This window comes from Phoxinus phoxinus (assembly GCF_949152265.1).
Source record: "Phoxinus phoxinus genome assembly, chromosome: 19".
Lineage (NCBI taxonomy): Eukaryota > Metazoa > Chordata > Actinopteri > Cypriniformes > Leuciscidae > Phoxinus > Phoxinus phoxinus.
Genome location: NC_136894.1, coordinates 28,383,425 through 28,403,922, shown reverse-complemented (window position 1 = coordinate 28,403,922; position 20,498 = coordinate 28,383,425). Strand labels below are relative to the sequence as shown.

At 39.0% G+C, this 20,498-nt stretch overlaps 1 protein-coding gene across 6 annotated transcripts in view; it reads right to left on the bottom strand.

Moving 5' to 3' along the window:
* Positions 1-20,498, bottom strand: part of hivep1 (HIVEP zinc finger 1) — a gene marked incomplete at its 5' end in the record, with an annotated part of 73,308 nt that overhangs the window by 17,263 nt on the left and 35,547 nt on the right. The window contains one exon of one of the 6 annotated variants that reach the window (XM_079590835.1): positions 12,539-12,602. The exons of the other annotated variants lie outside the window; for them this stretch is intronic. Coding sequence (XP_079446961.1) covers positions 12,539-12,602 — 64 coding nt within the window. Of the gene's footprint in view, positions 1-12,538; positions 12,603-20,498 lie in introns of those variants that run through there. 6 annotated transcript variants of the gene reach the window in all.

Sequence of the window (20,498 nt, the reverse complement as noted above, 5' to 3'; positions counted from 1 at the left end):
GACAAATTATACCTTATCTAGCCCTTAAAAGAGACATATTAGTACCTTAGAGTAGTAATATTTACCCTTAAAGGGACAAAATGTCATTTCAAACTCATAATGCTGGGTTCAGCCTACACAATACTACGTATCTATTACGATAGTCACAGTGTTATGCAATTTTGACTCCTAAATTCTTGTTGTGACGTCGACAAAAGTCAAGACTACACGTTGCTTACCAAGAAATTATCGCTTGCCATCTTTAACGACATGTGATGTCATTGAGAAGGTAGAACTCTCAATGTGAGCGTAAACAAATAGCCTAATGACTACCGAAGCGGCATGTTTTGCACTGAAAGTCTTGTCGTCAGAAAACAAAACAAAAAGAAAGAAACCCTGACAGTGGACATGTTTCTAGATTGCACGAAGAGGACAGTATGTAATCCTCCAAAGAGAACTTGGGATAAAATATCGGGGTGGGGGAATTTATTATTATTTTTTAAGCCAGTAGTAGGGGTGGGCGCTATACCGGTATGAACGTGAATACCGGTATTATGTTGTGCCATGATATGGATTTTGCAATATCGTGGATACCGTATATTCATGAATTAAAATGTTGCAGGTATATTGTTTTGGTCAATTTGGTACTCTTTACAACTTTTAACACTACTAATGACATACAGAATCGACGCAGAACTGAACGTTTAACCTTCTCCTCTATTGTGTCCAACGCGCGGAATGCACAGGCATTAATAATCAAACACCGAGAGCGCGGTAACAGTCCAAGTTAATAGAGCACAAACCACAACAACATAAAGCGACGCGAGCACATGCAACTGCAGTTTGCGAACTTGTGAGATTAATAGGGACTGCAAAAGTGAACAAGATGAGCAAATATGCTGAAAGTCATGTTGAAGAGCACGAGGAAGAATTGGTTAAAAAGAAGGGGGGCTCCTCTGTCGTCTGGAACTGGTTTGGATTCAAAATCTCTGACATCGACCAACAAACAGTACTATGCAAGTTGTGTCGCCGTGTTGTTGCAGCCAAAGGTGGAAACACCAGCAATCTTTTTAATCACTTGAAAACCATGCATGTCCGCACATATGAGGAATGCACCCAAATGCGTCCAGGTCCAACAGATATTCCCAAAGACGGAGTACGCGCGAAGACGGCTCCCACTCAGCAATCAATTAAGTATTCATTCGCTGCCGGTACTCGTTATGACAAGACGGGCAATAAGTGGAAAGCCATAACAAGTGCCATAACACATCACATTGCGAAGGACATGATACCCATTCAAACTGTGGAGAAAGAAGGTTTCAGAAAGTTGATTCAAACTCTGGATCCAAGATACGAGATCCCCAGCCGTAAATATTTTAGCCAAACATGCCTGCCACAGCTTTACACCGAATGTCGGGAAAAAGTTTACAACGAAATAAGTAACGTTGCATTTTTCTCCACCACTGCCGATCTATGGTCAAGCCGTACCACAGAACCCTACATCAGCCTTACAATCCACTACATTGACGGTGAATGGAAACTGCAAAGCAAATGCCTACAAACTTCATATTTTCCTGACGACCACACTGGGGAAATAATCGCTTCGGGTCTGAGGGATGCACTTTCGTGTTGGGGTTTAAAAGAGTCACGTCAAGTATGTATGACAACCGACAGTGGATCAAACATGATCAAAGCACTGCAGCTGAACAACTGGACACAACTTGGGTGTTTCGGACACAGGCTGCACAATGCCATTGGTAAGTTTCTACATTTATGATGCAGGCTATTAAAGAAAAATATATAGCTATAGTTAAAATCGTCTAATCTGAGCATTCATCTAGAAATCATATTTATTGAATCATATAGGCTAATGTGGGTATACATGTAGGCTACAAGGAATGTGTATTAATGTGTAAAACAGGTAAAAGGGAGAACAAAATATTAAATAAGAACAATATAATATATTCATAATTATAAATAAGTGCTGCCGAAATTAGCGCGTTGACGTATGCGATGATTGTCAGTTTAACGCGGTAAAAAATAATGAACACAGCATCCGTTTTTTTCTGTCATCCTTTGGCTTACATTATATGATCACGCTCTTATTCTTGCAATGCTTTTAAACAATTCAAGCGCGACAAGACACAAGAGAACGCACTGTCTGTGAATGTCCTGTAGCTATACTCCTGTCTGACACACACGGGACACAGAAAGACGTGCACCAGTATCGCGCACACATTTTAGGATTAATCTATGTTTAATTTATAGTTTATGCAGTGAAGTGCATAAATAAAGTGTTTGATAACTTTATTATAGCCAATATTTCCTACCTGTTAGACAGGTATCAATAGGCTACAATACTGTAATGTTGAATGTATATTCATTTGTTTAAAAATTCATAGAGACAAAAGTGTCAGTATTAGTTTCAGTGATAATGGTCTTCATTCATAAAAAAAAGATGCAATTACAAATTCTGAATTTCAACTGAAATTACAACATTACCCAGATAGCACACTGACCGACATCAGATCAGTCATGCTCTATTTCCCAGCTCCGTTACGCCATCTCTTTTGCATTTAAACAGCAAAATGTCTTTTATAATTAACCATTTTGATAAAGAATATGATAAAAATATGAGAAATGGCTGGTCTTTTTAGACATGTATAGTAGAGCTGTAGGCTGCACAATTTAAAGCTCTCCGTCTCAGACATGCCCAGCACTATCGTTCGTTTTTAAAGGGATGAGCAGCAGCTCTCCTGTGCTGCACGCGCTGAATTAAAGCATATAAGTATTTATATATACAAATATGAAAAACTCTGTTTTAATCACTATAATAAATTACAGAAAACGTTTGATTAATTAGTTATTTTTTTTAATCGATTGACAGCACTAATAAAAAAATATAAATACACTTAAAATTTTAGAAAAATAAGTAAAGTACAAGTAGTAAAAGTGAGAGCAGTGTAAATGTTGACAGTTGAAGTTGTTTAAACATTAGTACAAGATGTGCAAAAAGGCCAGAGCCATGCTCACAGAAAGTGTAACCGTCTGAGTATATTTTTCATACGTGATAACTCTCTCTTGTATCATAACTTAGTTGAATGTGAATATATATGCATAATTACAGTCTAAATGTTCAGTGTCCATGTTGTAAATTAAACTGGTTGTAATTACTGTGATTTTTATTGTCATTCTATTGTAATTATTTTTCACCCTATTATTTTTATTACTTATGTGCAATTTTCAGAAAGGAGTGTCCAAAATGAAACCCGGATTTCTCGGGCCACAGGTGTGTGCAAGAAGATAGTGGGCACATTTTCTTATAGCTGGAAAAAACAGAAGGCCCTGATGAGTGCACAGATGGAAAGAGGCCTGCCCCCACACAAGCTCATCACAGAATCCCCAACCAGGTGGGGATCTCGTTTGCAGATGATTAAAAGAGTCCTGGAGCAGGAGAAAGCCATTACACAAGTCCTGGCAGCAGACAAAAAGACACGGCACCTTGTACCTACGTGGCAAGACATCATGGTCCTGGAGTCAGTCACCGCAGCACTAAAGCCACTCCAGGAATTTACGGATGCCCTGTCAGGAGAAGCATACGTGAGTGTGTCCTATTTGAAGCCTGTCATCCATCTGTTAAATACAGAGGTTTTGAATCCAAAAGAGGGTGATACCGAACTGACCCAGGATATCAAGACTAAGGTTCTCGATTACTTGAATGACAAGTATACTGACCCAGCAACAGATGAGCTACTCACCATGGCTACCTTCCTTGACCCAAGGTTTAAGACCATGTACATATCCACTGAGAAGCTTGAGGACATTAAGGTAAGAGCTGCCTCAGAGACGGAAAACCTTCTGGTGGAGAACACTGGCCTGGTAGAATCATCATCTCTTGCAGAGGATCAACCTGAAAGGGAGAGAGAAGCAGCCACGGCTCCAGCAGATCCACTACCATCAGCCAAGAAGCCTAAGAAGAGCCTTGGAAGCTTCTTTAAGAAGACCAGCAGTGCATCTGCCTCTGCCTGTTCACAAAAGCAGATCATTGATCAAGAGCTAAACAGCTACATTCTGGCAATGGCACCAGACAGTGAGACTGATCCTTTGGAGTGGTGGCGATTTCATGAATCTAATTTCCCACGTGTGAGTTGTCTGGCAAAGAAATACTTATGCATTCCTGCCACAAGTTCGCCCTCTGAGAGGGCATTCAGCACTGGGGGAAATGTCGTCACCTGTAGCAGGGCGGCACTGAAGCCAGAAATGGTCAACAGACTGGTCTTCCTGGCACGAAACTTGTGAAGAAGAGAAGTTGATGCGATGTGAAGTTCCAATTGATACTTGATGGCTGAGGCTTGAAGTTTGATAAATAAGTTTGTATTAATGACCTTATTTTTCATGTAGTAATTTTCTTTATCTCATATGTACTTTAAATACAGTATTTTATTTAATTTTACATAATATTTAATTTAGGCCTAGCCAGGCCTAGCTTGTGTTGCATGTTTGCACAGTTTGAAAAGAAACAATTGCACAATGAAAAAGAAAAACTTAAAGAAAGTTGTTCGTACTAGCTAAGGGTTCAAAAGATTTGTTTGAAAACATTAGTGTTATAACATATTTTAGTTTGTAATTACCGTATTTTTATCTCCTGTGTTCATTAAATATTTTATTTCAATGTATGTAATATTTAATGTATTTCATACCGGCCTACCTCATGTTGCACGTTTGCACGTTTTAATAAAAACAATGGCTCAATAAAAAAAGATTGTTCTGGTCTATTTGCAATGAAATCCCTCACCTTTTTCTAGGTATATAAGGTTAAAATACATATTTTGCCTGTATTTTAAGGTGTACTAAAATGTGATTCCAATTTTTTATTTTTTTTCTCATATCGCGATATAATATCGATATCGTCTGAACAGTGAAAAATATCGTGATATGAATTTTAGCTCATATCGCCCACCCCTAGCCAGTAGTAAAAATAAATGCAGCCTACTCATTACTCTCTGGGTTGGTGAAGCGCCTTTGCTATAGTTTATCTATTTTTCACTCTGTTGTGGTAGTCCCTCGAGGAAACATCATAAAGGCCGGAGTAATGCCATAGCTCCATGAATCTTTCCTCCATTGCACCAATACTGTTTGAAAGCTGTGTACGGAAGAGCTTCTGTGCTTCTATTGGTCAATGTAACAGATGTGACGGAACCCGACATGGAAGACCGAAAAAAAAAAGAAACATGCCAGTCTTTCTGTCGTGACGCCACGAAGCATCGCTTACGCAGTTGGTTGTCATCAACTTGAACACAAACGATAAGATAAAATGATCGTTTCTTGCGTTCTGAAGCCCCTTGTTGTTTATGAATCCCCATGACACCCTACTTGATCTGTTTGACACAGATCGTGCCAAAACCGTGCCAAAATCGTGTAGTCTGAACTGTGGATAAGACTTTTGGTTATTCTTCAAAAAACAAACAATTTATTTTAGGGTTTTATTTTATCATTTACCTTTTGGTGGTACAAAGTTGTCCCTTTAAGGGTACTACCCCAGTGATGAGCTGTTGGGGCAGAACCTGATTTCAACAAGTGCAACATGTTCCTAGAACGACATTCCAATCATCCAATCAGATTTGAGGGACAAGTTTACAGTTGTTAGGTGGCACAGTTGTTAGGTGGTTAGGTGCTTCTACATCAGATTTATTCACTTATCATTTCCCTCTGATTTTAAGGATAACATATGGGTAGGGTTAGGTTTAGGGGTAGGACTAGGGCTAGGGCTAGGGCTAGGATTAGGACTAAAATTTCAAACAAAATATGTTGATCCAAGAACATGTATTACTTGGCAAAATCACGGTTTCCGAGCTGTTTTTGCGCATTTTGTTCTGAAACGGCTAGAAAATGTTTCAGGTGTAGGGCTCTATATTTGCGTTTCTAGTTTCAAAAGTCATGTTTTCACCTACATCACATATGCACCGTCTGATGACCTGACAGGAAAGGAACCTCATGACAAAATTAAGAGTGAAAGAAGAACAGAAACACTTCAGAAAGTTGCTAGTCATGAACACAATGCAAAGAATCTCCTCTAGAGATTTTCTCTTCCTCTTTTCCTCTATGATGGCATTTTCAAATCATGATCTACTGTAATGTTTCGAGAGAAACTCCTTGAATTGTAGACCAATTGCTTTTGCTATTAAATGTCATGAGGATCAATTGCTATTCATTGCAGTTGACAAATGGGACAGACCACAGTAGATGGGCAGCAGTTGATCCTCTCTCTCTCTCAAAACTTCTCCAGATCTTTATCTCTCCCACGTACATTCTTTCCCCCAAAACACAAGATTTTCCTTCCAAAACAGCAACCACACCAAACCTAAACCTCAGATTCAGTGGAACTCTTAGCAAGGCGATTTGGAAAACAGAGTTGCTGCACAAAGGTGGCAAATGAGGACAATAATACAGGCTGAAATTTCCCCTGTTTAATGCTGCCATGACAACCAGAGATTCTGAAGTGGCTTTCTTCCATGAAGGAACATGCACTGGTCATCTCGACTGGTCCAGGAGACTTCATTAGATGCTAGCGCATGTGCGCTAATGACATAGAGGCTAATGGAAATTTAATGTGATCAGAGATCTGGTTTTAATGGCGTGGCAGTAAGAGCAGCGTGTGGGTATAAATATCACATGAGTGGGTGGTGCTTATTCACAAACAGATTTTAAATGAGAGCTGGACTGAGTGTACCTGTCCTAAAGAGCAGGGTCATTAGAAAAATTGTGTCCGAAAGCAGTTTGATGCATATTGCACACAGAAATGGCAAGAGCAGGCAAAATCAGCAAGTTCCAATCTGAACGGGTAGCTTTAAGTAAATAGAATGGACATTTTGGAATTATTTCTTGCACATATGCAAGAGCTATGGCTATACATACTAATTTATTACACATTTATTAAAGATTAATGTGTGTGTATTTATATACAGTAAGTCAAAATCTGGGACAGCAAAATAAAATCTCTACTGCTAAGTTCTGTATATGGAGCGAAATCTATAATAGATGTACCTCTAATCTACAATGACAAAACAGACAGAATTGTTTACAGCATCCAACTCTGCAGTGTGTGTAGCATGTAAATCAGAGGCTGGCTGTGTAACACCGCTGTTAGTTTTCCACACCACGTGTTTTGACAAATAACAGAGTAGGTGTCAAAAGGTTAAAGTCATTTGCCTGATAGCGTTGGACTTGTTATGGCATACAGAGGTTGAGTGCCCGCAAACCAGCCGGGCTCACACACACACACTAAAGAAAAAAACCCAGCATACAATGCCTGAATCTAATATTAAGAGTGGATCACTAAATCAGAATGACTTGTCCACACACTTAACTGAGCATTTGTACGTCTGTCCCAGATGTGATCAAATCAGACAATATCACTGCTGCCTGTCAATCTGTGGGAATCACATGACTAAAGCATATTATGCAACCTATGTGTCCTGCCATGCATGAAGTAACACACTGCCACAGAAAGAAGAAAAGAAGCATGCCTTTCAGGAGGAAATATCTGCAGGAATCCAGTGAACATAGCACTTCCTTTGCATGCGTTTTATCTGGCCCCTCTGTGCACACATACACACTTCTACTTCTACTTCTACTTCTACTTCTTTAGCAACTAATATCAGAGCATGCAAGGACTCGACGGACACACTTCCATGGAATTTACTCCAGGATTCTCCCGAATTCAGCACTGCTGTTCCCAATCCCACACTGTTCCGCTGGGAGAGATGGAGCCAAAATCCTCAGTTGATTGCTCAAGGATTTCCACAAACCGCACTGGATCAGCTTTACCATTTACAACCTAATATTTTGCCACAGGACTGAAATAACATCCGCCTAGAACATTTGCTAGTGATTTGTCATGTCAAATCTACTTGTTTAGAAATTGCACTCGATATTTATAAAGAATTAGCCAGGGAATATTTTATTTCTTATGATATGACCACTTTAAATAACTTGAAAGTGAAACAAAGAAAAGATTAGAAGCAGCAGAGTGACCAGAGAACAACACACAACACTGTTTATCCAGTGTATAGACCATCCTCTTCTAGAGAAAAGACCATCACAGCAGTTCACAGGGTTCCCAAGGTTTCCTTCAGGAAACTCTGATGAGCCTGAAGCCACCAATCAGCACGCAGGAGACAAACGAGGGAGCTGCTTACCAGAAGCAGAGTCAGTAACCTTCCCCTCCTCATTACTGTCAGAGCCCACACACACCGACACAAACACACATACAAACACATCTCAGACTGCATTACACAACACTCTATCTTTCATCAAACTTCTTCTTTTCGTTCCCCCGAAATGAGTTTCCTGACTCCCCAGTCGAGAGTCAAGACGAAACAAACGGGACATACACTGAGTGAGTTCTGCAGAGCTCATCTCCACAAAACCCTCAAACGGCACACGCAAACATTTCCTGGAAACTGGAGGAGTTCTGAGGAGGCTCCGAAAACGCCCTTCAGGATTCGTCTTTCTGGGTATTTGTTGGTTTGAGAGAGTTTGTGTTAGATGTTTCTGGAGTCAGTGGCAGAGAACGGAGCATTACTGATAAGGCGCACTACTGCGAGCCCGAGGCCACTCTTAATAATGCATGAAAATAAAGAGACGGCTGGAATCACAAAGAATGAGAGCGACGTGAAGAGAAACTGTTTCAAATGTTGAGATGTACATGAGCTTCCTACATTTGGTGACACTTTATTGTAAGGTGACAGTTATTGCACTTACTCAAATAAGTACTGAGTAATATTAATTAACTACACATAGAGTTACGGTTAGGGTTTGGTTTAGAGTTAGCAATTATGCATAATAACCTGTTATTACTATAGTAAGTACATGTAGCAATGTGTAAATACGTCACCTTAAAATAAAGTGTTACCCTACATTTTCTGGTCTACAGGTTACTACAGAAAATTCATCGTCAATAATAATAAAAAAAAAAATCACACTTATAATGGAAGTCTATTGGATAAGAAGAATTTAAAATCATATTCACTACTGCACACATGTTCACTTTTACAGATGCAAAATAAGATGAATCTACTCTCCAGAGATTTCACACCACTTCTGGATCATGACCTCCGTGTCCCACCCACACACACACACACACCACTCGCATCTGTTACTGATATCCTGCACTAACATCAGCACTGCACACACTCGTGTGCATCAATTCACACTTCTTATCCGCAAAGAATGCTTTCAAATCAGAACCATTTGTTGTCAACTCCTCTCTCTCTCTCTCTCTCTCTCACACACACACACACACACACACACACACACACACACACACACACACACACACACACACACACACACACACACACACACACACACACGTGTGCCGCGAGACTGCCCCCGCAGGAAGTGGTGGGTGGATGCAGCAGTAGACGGAGCTGATAGTGAAGTCTGTGTGGGCACGCTGGTGAAACATTGATCCAGAGCATCTTTAGGACAAACATACACCTCCTAGACAACAGTTATATTTATATTCCCATACCGCAAACACACAGAGAGAGACCATCAGACATTTAGCACATCGTACCTTTTTACATTCTGAAAAAATGTGAATGGCGTTTGCCTGTGCAATCTCACGGCCACATTGCTAGGGTTTTGCGAAAGGTTGTCAGGGTGTTGCTATTTGGTTGATAGGGTATTCTGGGTGGTGTTTCTGTGTGGTCGCTAGGGTACTCTAGATGGTTGACAGGGTGTAGTTATGTGGCTGCAAGGGTGTTCTGGATGGTTGCCGTGGCCTAATGCTTAGAGAGTCAGACCCTGGCAGGAAATGACTGAGGCGCCCTTGAGCAAGTCACCAAACCTAGATGCTCTAGATGGTTGTCAAGGTGTTGCTATGTGGTTTTTGGTGTTCTGGGGGGTTGTCAGTATTGCAATGCAGTTGCTGGGTGTTCTAGAAGTTTTTCAGGGCAATACACTGCGGTTGCTAGGGTGACCTGAACAGTTGTCAGGGCGCTGCTACGTGGTTTTTAGGAAGTTCTAGGTGGTTGTCATGACGTTTCTATGTGGTTGCTAGGGTTTTCTGGATGGTTGTCAGGGCATTGCTAGGTGGTTTTGAGGGTGTTCTGGGTGACTGTCTTGGCGTTGCTGTGTGCTTGTTAGGATGCTCTAGATGGCTGTCAGCTGTTGCTATGTGGTTTTTAAAGTGTTCTGGGTGGTTGACGGCATTGCTATGTGGTTGCTGGGGTGTTCTGAATGGTTGTCAGGGTACTGCTACATGGATTTTAGGGTGTTCTGGATGGTTATCAGGGCGTTGCTATGTGGTCCATAGGATGTTCTGAATGGTTGTCATAGTATTGATATGTGGTTGCTGGCTGTTCTAGATGGTTGTCATGGTGTTGCTATTGGATTCTAAATGGTTGTCAGGGCGTTGCTATTCAGTTGAGTTTTCTGGGTGGCATTTCTTGTCTGCAAACAAACAAGAAAATTGCTGACCGCACACTGAATTCAGTGCAGACTAAAAAAAAAAGATATTAAAAAAATTATAAACTGCATGATGCAAAAAGGGCAAAGTGCACATGAATTAAAAGCAAGACGTTTCAGCACATTGCTTTCTTCAGTTTACATTACAAACACTCAACCTTTACTTTGTAGATCACCAATTAGGGATAATCAGCTGGATTCAATTGCTAATTGCATCATAGAGTTTATAAAACACAATTATTATTATTATTGCTAGACCTTTTTTTTTAGTCCGGACTGAATTTAGTGTGCGCCTGTGCAATCTGCAATTTTGTTATTTCTTTGCAATTACTTTTTTGTCTCTAATTGCACCTTTTTAGTTTTACATCTAGCTAAACTATTTTTTCTAGTTTGGATAATAATGGATAAAAGTTGAGTCACTCCTACAGTTCATGTTGGGATCTTTCACACTCACTCACTCCCTTCATTAAAGACCCTGCGTTCTCTCAATGAATGTTCCCGCTGGATCCAGCTGGGTGAGGTGATTCATCCGCGCAGTCTCTCTCTCACACACACCTTATTCACAGGCTCAATTATTCATCAACCACTGATCTACCTGGGACTAACACTTGTTGTTTTCAATAATTAATGAACACTAATGCTAAACAGACTAACAAAGGGACTTGAGAGAATCCACATGGAAGAAGCGTTTCCCGTTGCAGTTCATCTGCACTCGGAGGTGGGAGTCACTTTTACGCATTGCGTATCTTTTTTACACACACAGGCCGATGTAAAATCACTCTTTTGCTGTGGATTCGCTCAAGAGAGATTGAAGACAAACCAAAATGAGCTGCATGTCTCATATTGATGCTGCAATGTTAACAGCTGTTCTTGCAAAAGAAATCACGCCACTGGAAATAGGAAGATTCGGCGGCCGAGTATATGCCTTTGCGCAAAATAGCATGCTCCTATTTTTTTTTTACCTCCAATAAAGAGGAAATGAAACAAACCAAGTGCATTACAAAACTAAACAGAGCACTGTATTTACATAAAGAGTAGAGGAACAACACTGAACTTCAAGAAATAAAGTGAATAAAAAATATATACAATCACACAAACACAATATTGGCCACTCCGTAATACATTTCCAAACCATTTACTGCACCCAAACATGAACAACTTGGACATTGGGAACATTCACCTGAAATTCAGCCAAACAAACAAACAAGTTTGGGTCATTTAGATATATATTTTTTATATATATATATTTTTTTTTTATTAAAATGTAATCAAATCAAATTTAATTCAGAAAAATGTCACATTAACAGAAGTAAAATGGGTTGAGAAAGACATTTCGTATTGAATTTAGATACACCAGGACACAAAGCAGGAGCATGTACGATCTCAAAGTTAACAAACTTACATCCACACAACAGTGATCAACTGCTAAATCCCAGAATATTTTGAGAATTGAAAAAGACATACCAATTTACTATAAAAAGACTGCTATAATTACAAACGTTAACCCAAAGAGTGCGACATTTCTTTTCACAAGTCAGATGCAGAAGTTAAAGCTCAAGACGACGATAATCTTCCTTAAAACAGGGAAACACGAGTGTGAACTGACAATGACATGAAGCTTCCCTGACTCTAAAATTAGGCCATTTACCATCAAGCCATCATTTCAACATTAACCATATATCTGCATAACAGATGAAAACGCAACAGCTTAAACGTTAACAGTCATATCTTATCTTGATAGATATAGGATCCTTTTTGAATATTTTAAAATCCTAGTGTTTATATTTTAATATTAGAACTTTTTTCTTCAGTACATTCCTCAAATTGAAAACAGATCTGATAATCAGCCTTGAAAATATGATATTCACCGAAGTACACCAAAAATAAAACCAACATAAGTTCAGTATTATGAAATTCATAACATTTCCCATTACAACAGAATTCATCAGAGATAAGAGACACATAAAAAAAAACTAAAACAGAAACTAAAATGTTTAATATTATATTTAACAACATACCAAATGAAACAAAACCCTGAAAAGAGAATGATTATATTCTCACAATATAAAATAAAAGATAGGCTAACCTGTTTTCTTCAGGCACAGCTGACATGTTTGAATCTGTGACACTTCTCTGAAGTGAGTTTTCATTTCCTCATTGTGTCAGGATAATATATTGCATCCAGAGCGATCTGGAACAGCGTGCAGCTGTGTGTGTGTGTGTGTGTGTGTGTGTGTGTGTGTGTGTGTGTGTGTGTGTGTGTGTGTGTGTGTGTGTGTGTTTACAGCCGTCTGTCTGACTAAAAGCAGAATAGCTGTTCCCTGTCGCCTCCCATAACATCAGATTCTCTTATTGCACTTAACAGTGGACAGTCCACACAAACACACAAACACACACACACACACACACACACACACACACACGTCACCATTCAGCAAAGACTCTTTCTATTTCTCCTGACTTGTGTTTGTCATTTTTTTATGTAAATTGAGAATCTTTTTTTTTAACAAAACTATCACAGTATTAAACTAATAAAGTAAATTATATTTTGCATGAAGAAAATAAAGCATTACATATTTTTAACCATGTATCATTACTGTAATAAGTCTGAAAGTTTTAATTTTGAGTTTTGAATTTAATTTCTTGTTTTTTTTTATAATTAGCATAATCATACATGACAATTTCAACAGTAATTCTCTTTAGATAGTTATTTTTTAATAAGTGTACATTAAAGACAGGAAAAAATATGATGCAAATACTGAAAATAATGTAATTTTAAAATACAGTAGTCAACATTTGAAGTGGATCAAAACCTTTCATCAAAGTTATGCATGAATTTTGAACAATACCTGTTCTTGTCTTAGGACAACTTTGATGAACTTTTTTGATCCACTTCAAATGTTGACTACTGCATAGCATACCAATTTTCACATTTCAGTGAAGATAATTTTGGAAATAAATGCTTTGGTTTGTCATAAAAATGTAATGGTCAACAGCAACACATAATTTCTTATTTCTTTTTTTCCTGAGGTAAAATATGGCATAGAAGTGTTCTTGAAAGATTTTCTGAAATTCACCTAACTATCTTGAGAAAGCATAAAACAAAAGTGTGCATTTCTTCTTCCACTAAGAAGAGTCCAGCTTGCCCAGTTAAAGCAACCACACCCTTTACTCCACAAAATAGCAGGCACTTGTGTAAATGTGATCACACACACACACACACACACACACACACACACACACACACACACACACACACACACACACACACACACACACACACACACACACACACACACACACACACACACACACACACACACACACACACACACACACACACACGGTGTCCATGTGGAGTGGACGGGGAATCCCTGCCAGGGCAGGCCGAGCCGTTCCTGACCAAACAAACAGATGATGTCATCATCAGTGCTGGAGCTCGGCGTGGGCGATCCTGTTCTGTCCTGCCTCACACAATCCCACACAATCCCTCCTTTATGAGCGTCCCTCTCGGACTTCTCCTCTTTTGCTTTCTCTTTCTCTCTCGGGCAGGTTTAACCCTCTAAGCCCTGGGCTGATCCGACTGTGGGGATTTCAATAAACACGATTCTACAGGATCAACTTTGAGCACAACTCCCACAAACAGTCCAGGTCCCATTTCAATCAACATCGAAATAAATCAATATTGTTTGCATAAAAAATTAAGCAACAAATAACTTTTTTTACTTACTTTTTTTTTTCATTGTGACAATATAATAGTCATTATTTTTATAATTAAGCATTAAAAAAATATTGTATATTTTTGTATATTTGTATTTATATTTTCATAAAGCATTATAACTAACATTATCTAACAATGAGCAATACATTTGTTACAGTATTTATGAATCTTTGTTTATTCATAGTTAATAAAAAAAGAGTTTATTGTTAGTTCATGTTAGGTCCATTAAATAATAACAGACACAACTTTTGAAGTGTTTTCAAACTTATCTAATGTTAAATGAAAACTCATTGTAAAAAATTATCATTACTGTAATGCACCCAAATATTTTTAACATTTCAGTTTTTGTAATTGCCATTATTAAAGAAATTCTATTGAGAATTACCATAGAGTAATAAAATGATTTATACATTCAATCAGCATAGATAAAAAAAAACTGTATCTGCGTTTCAATAAAGAGAATTTGGTGACAAACTAAAATTGTTATAAAAAAATAACGCAAAATAGGCCTAATTTTCGTGAAGTAAATATCATATCTCACTTCTGTTTTTTGATTAGGCTCAGACATGTTTTTGACAGGTTTCATGAATGTTTTGATTCAAAGAAAAGCAAGAAAAACAGAAAAGCACTTCGGTAGACAGAAACCGTCTCTCCTCTTCACTTTCCTCACTGCAAACACTCCACGACGCTTGGCAAAGGAAATCTGTGTCACTTCCAATCAGAGCTCGGTTTGGAAACGGACACGGCCTAATCCGAGATCTAAATAGCCAGGATAACAAGATTGCAGTTTGTCATTTGTTTTTTGGGGGGGGAAAGAAGCTCTCAGCCCTGATTGTTCTGGAAACATTTTTGCGTGTGAACATCCTAATAAATAAAGTTTCCACTTAGAACAAAAAACAGCCTGATGCCACAGAAGAAGAACCTTCCACAAGTTCCACAGAGAACTTTTTATTCTCTAGTTCTAAAAAACAAAAACAAAAACATCAGTGTTCTGGTGATTTAAAGAACCCAGAAACTGATCTGAAAACCCTATAAAGCAAAAACTTGTTTTGGTCTAAAAACCATATAGCAGCCAAACCTGTTATTTTTACGAGGGCTCTCTCAAGCCTCAACGACACATACATACACAAGATGGTTCTTATTTAGGCTACAAGTGAATAAATGTAAGTGTGAAAACCGACAAACATAGTTAGGAAATCCCCCGTGTTCTACTTTTATAAGCTGCTAATGTTTTTATATCGGGGGAATTTCGGCAGCTTATCCAAAGCCCCTCATTGGTTAGTTAAAAAAAAAACTGGGGGCGACTGTTAGATGGTGTAAACCAACACCCAAAATGTCACCAAAGCAAACCTTTGATGAGGACAGACCTTGATATTAAAGTCATGTTTCTGCTGTATTTATGATATTCTGCTCAGATAGGGCTCCGATCCTATCGTCAAAATGAAAGTCTATGGGATTTTTTTGCCAGTTTGAATTGAAAATCATACATTCAATTGCTTAATAGCAAACTAGCAAGGTCTACAGGTTTGAAATGAATGTACCTGTGCATTAACACACCCGTTTTACACTGGCATTTTAAAAGAGAATCTCTCTCGCTCACTCCCTCAGACTGAATCCAGCTTTGCTAGAAGAGTCTCTTTGCATTTGAATCTGAAACCGATCTGAATGTGACAAAAGGACAGTTTGAATAATAAGAAAAAGAAAAGGCCTCACGCTGGAGACAGAAACTCTCTTCCATCAGCGTTCCCTTTCAGAGGCGCTCAGCGAGAGAACGGTGGAGTTCGTGTCGAATGCAGCTGTCATCGCGACTGTATCGCACCGACACAAAAGCACATTCTCTCCCGTCCTTTATGCCGCGGAGCTTTATTCATCCATATACTTCCAGAGAAGCAAAGGAATCCAGCTCTCATCAAAAATTAATATTACCGTATGAAAAGGAGAAAAGGGCAATGCTTTCTTTTGAAAGCTGGCGTGCCATTTACGGTAATTACACGACGTCTCGTAGACCGACTGTTTAAAGCTGTGAAGATGCATCTGGCTTTCACTGGAGAATCCTTTTCAGTTTCTTTTTATTTATTTTCCGGGATTTTGCTATTTTGTATGGGTAGAAACGGCAAGATGGGAAGAAGACGCGTCACAGGCTGGAATCAAACCCGTGTTTCCCACTTAATCACCACAGATCTGGAATATTTCAGCCAACCGCTTAGTCAAAACTCAGCAAATCATCATATTAGAATGATTTCTGAATTATCATGTGACACTGAAGACTTTGATCATAGGAATAAATTACATTTCGAAACAGAAAACTGTTCTTTTAAATTGCAACAATATTCACAGTATTACTGTTTCTCTTGGATTTGTAATCAAATAAATAAAAAAACTATTTTTAAAAACCAACCTCAAACGTTTAAAGTAACCAGTGTATATTCAAATAAATTCAACAAAAGAAATACAGAATTTCCAACCACCTATAAATTACTGACATCACTCATAGGGTCATGAGCCAAAAGTACACTCTTTTTTTTTTTACACTATTTTTTTTTTTTAGAACACTGTTGTCACATGACATAACGTTTAATGAGGCCTTTTGGCAAATCACAAGTCAGATTTTCAGAAGGATCGAGGGCAGGATTTCTCTCTGGTCTTATGCAAACGCATTAAATTAGCAGAACCTCTCATGTAACTCCCCTCCTCCCTCTCGAAACCCATTAATTCCTCCACGCAGCGCCCGTCGACAACTACTTCCCGCACTAGACGCCGCTAATGTGAAAGAGAATTTGTGACTCCCCCCCCCGCTAAATGGATTTATCCAAGTCAATAGCGGTGGAATTATGACGAGGCAGTCCGAGGGCGCTAAAAAGGCAGGGAACACCGCGCTGTTACGGGGCAGCCGAGGGGATTCGGCATGGGTTATGTTTACAGAGAACATGCTAATCCCTCCGAGCTCATTAGACCGGGGCGGATCGTGGAATTCATTCATGGAATTCTCTCGCTGGGGAACCTTGATTAGACATGTTATGAAATATCAAAGTGTCGCTGTAGGAAAGTATAGGCAAGGAATCTGATTGGTTCAGACTATGTTAAATTGTAGGCTTCTAGGTTCATATTTCCAAAAGGAAATATGAGCTCAGATAAGGAACAGCGTGTGGTGTATTGGCTGATCTTAGTTAGTCTTCCAACCTGGTTTTGCAAGCTGGTTGTATAAGAGTTGTAATCACTACTTTAACTGGTCAGACTGGGAGACTAGCTGACCAACCAGCTAAAACCAGTGATATTCTGTGATATTGTGCTCTCTATATTTGACTTCACAATGCAAGTCTACAGGGATGTTTTTCGTTTTATCATCTGCCAGGTGAAAAACGTACAATCAATCATTTGCTTAGTACAGTTACAGCTCACATTTCCTCAAAAAAAAAAAAAAAGAAACAGGTTTTCATAGCAAAGTTTATTAAACCCAAGTATGAGTAATAGTACTAGTCATGTTATGGTGTCAATAGCACAGCACACTAATCATATGACTTCCTGTGTGTGTGTGTGTGTGTGTGTGTGTGTGTGTGTGTGTGTGTGTGTGTGTGTGTCTCAGGAGACAGGTGACAGGTGTTTCTCTGCCTCTCTGGGCTCTTCCTGTCTGTTTGTGAATAACAGAGTCCCTCTGGCTGGTTCATCTGAAGTTTATACTGTACTTCCTGTCTTCATACGTACACACCATCACATTCCTCATGCCATCAACACCTTCATACAGGATCTACGTCCTGTGACTCTCACCTGACATTGATCTAGGTAAAAACCCTCCAACAGCTGTTCATTTAAAGTATGAACATGGATGGACTGTATTGTAAAACCACATGACATTGTGCTTTTGTTCTTCTTAATAGACTAGAGGAAGATTCGACATGTTCCATATTTTTGAGGAAAACAAAAGATACACCTGTGATGACACCCTTCCCACTAAAAGTGATTTGCAAATCGTAAATGAAAATTCACAACACGCAGCTTCACCTTGTTACCAGCAAATTAACGTTGTATACACACATACTCGTAATGGCACTTAGCAAGCGTTAACCCTGGTTATAGAGAACTGTCAGAAAGGGATTGTGGGTAATATCAGCCCAAACATCATGATGCACCAATGCATATTTTTTAAATCCACTGAAAACATCGCGCTAATCCTAGTCTTAAGAGCGCAGGATCTATTTGAATTAGGATGCAGCCGGAACACAGATTCCAGGAAAATATTGTGAGAATATCATTTGATTTCCGTTGGCTCTTTTCGCCATACAGCAGCATGTGTGTGTGAGTGTGTGTATGTCAGGCTGCCTGGCGCTTCAGAGTGTCAGCCAAAGCAACATGACGACTTACAGACCGTCGGAATGGCAGCGCGTGTGTGTGTGTGTTTACGAGTTGTTTTCTGTGTTTTCCCGCTCCGATTAGAGCCCGGCTGGAGGCAGCATTATGTAATCTAACACGGCAAAACACACCCGGTGAGACGAGCGAAACGGAGAATCTACAAATAACAATTATCCATCTCTCCCTTCATCTTCACCTCTTCCGCATTGCACCCAATCATTTCTCTATACCTCCACACTTCGCTCTCTCTCTCACCTTTTCTTTCTATACGTTCTCCGTCAATCTCTATACTATATTAGGTGCAAAGCTATTAGTTGAGCTCTGACACAGCTTACCCCATTCTATAGGGTCAAGAGTGTTTGAAAAAATATAAGAAAATATAAATTAGTCTCAGTGAGACACAACACTAGCCGACAGGGACGCTTCATTTCCATTTGTTTGGACATGTGGTCATTCTTACTGTTGAGTCCTGCATAAAACAAATATTACTTCACTAACTTGATTCATGCTCAGAGCTCCCAGTCTTTTTCTCTGTCCATCCATCCATATGATGAAGATCTCACAGCTTCAGCCGCGGCCCAGCAAATGCCAACTTCAAAACAAACGCTCTTACTCAAACAAACACACGCGGTTGCATGAAATGCCTGCGAACAATACTTTTTGCCAGCTAATGGGGGTCATTTGTCTTTCTGGTGTTCATGTAAACCAGAACTCTCGAGCCAGGCCTGCACTGAATGTTTTCAGCATTACGTCCATCTCTGACTCGGTTGCATAACCGTTCATCCATTCTGGGCTGATCCTCTCCACCCAGTCCAGTTATTCAGCCCTCGGGGGGGGGACGGGGAATATCCCCCATGACCCATGCAGAACCTCAATCATGACTCCTAAACGTTATCATGAGTCAAAACATAAAATGAAGAGCATGTAGAGTGTTGTTCTGGCACTGGTCAGTATTAAAGCTGTCCGCCCTATTAAGACTATTAACCATTAGAGCAGACAGGAGAGACTCATGACCTTGTGCACTAATCGACCGTAAGCTAACCTACAGTAATCCTGACATGACGACTGACAAACACAAGAAAAACACAATTACATAAGTGACAAATAAAACATAAATACAAACATAAGATCAGATAAACCAAACACTTCAAAGATACACACAAAGCTAAACAAATGTACAGCACTATCAAATGCTGGCCAATTACGTAACATTTAGAAATAAAAATAAAGAAATGTCAAAAGTCATGCTACAATTTCAAAAAGGCAAATGTATGCAACAGATCATACATAAATAAAAAAGCTGACCAATCATTCAACACTTGCAAATATAAAGCTGACAAAAAAGCATATATATATATGTGTGTGTGTGTGTGTGTGTGTGTGTGTGTGTGTGTGTGTGTGTGTGTGTGTGTGTGTGTGTGTGTGTGTGTGTGTGTGTGTGTGTGTGTGTGTGTGTGTGTGTGTGTGTATATATATATATATATATATTTTTTTTTTACAGGCAATATTTTAAAATAAACTAAACACTTTGAATTAGGTTAGCTTCATGTTTGTATTCTTTGAATGTTGCCTGATTGGCCAGTAACAACTGAATTTTGTGCAATGATATTATAAAATGCAAATATAAAGCGGAACAGTATTTTTTTTTTTTTAAATAGAACACAAATCTGGCCAATTGCACACTCACGAAAATATAAAAAATATATATTAATATCGTAAAGCTGATGAATTAGGCAACTTTTTTTTATTAACAGGCCTAGTTATGAAACCATTTTTAAAAACTACAATTGTACTATTGGCCAAAAAAAATAAAAATCGAAAACATTAAGCTGACCTATCAAGCCATAATTGTACACAAACAAACCAATATATGCAACACTGACCAATTGTGCATTGCTTTCATAAACTCCAAATATAAAGCTGACCAATCATGCAACACTCCAAAAAAACACAAACATTAAGCTGGCCAATCGTGTAA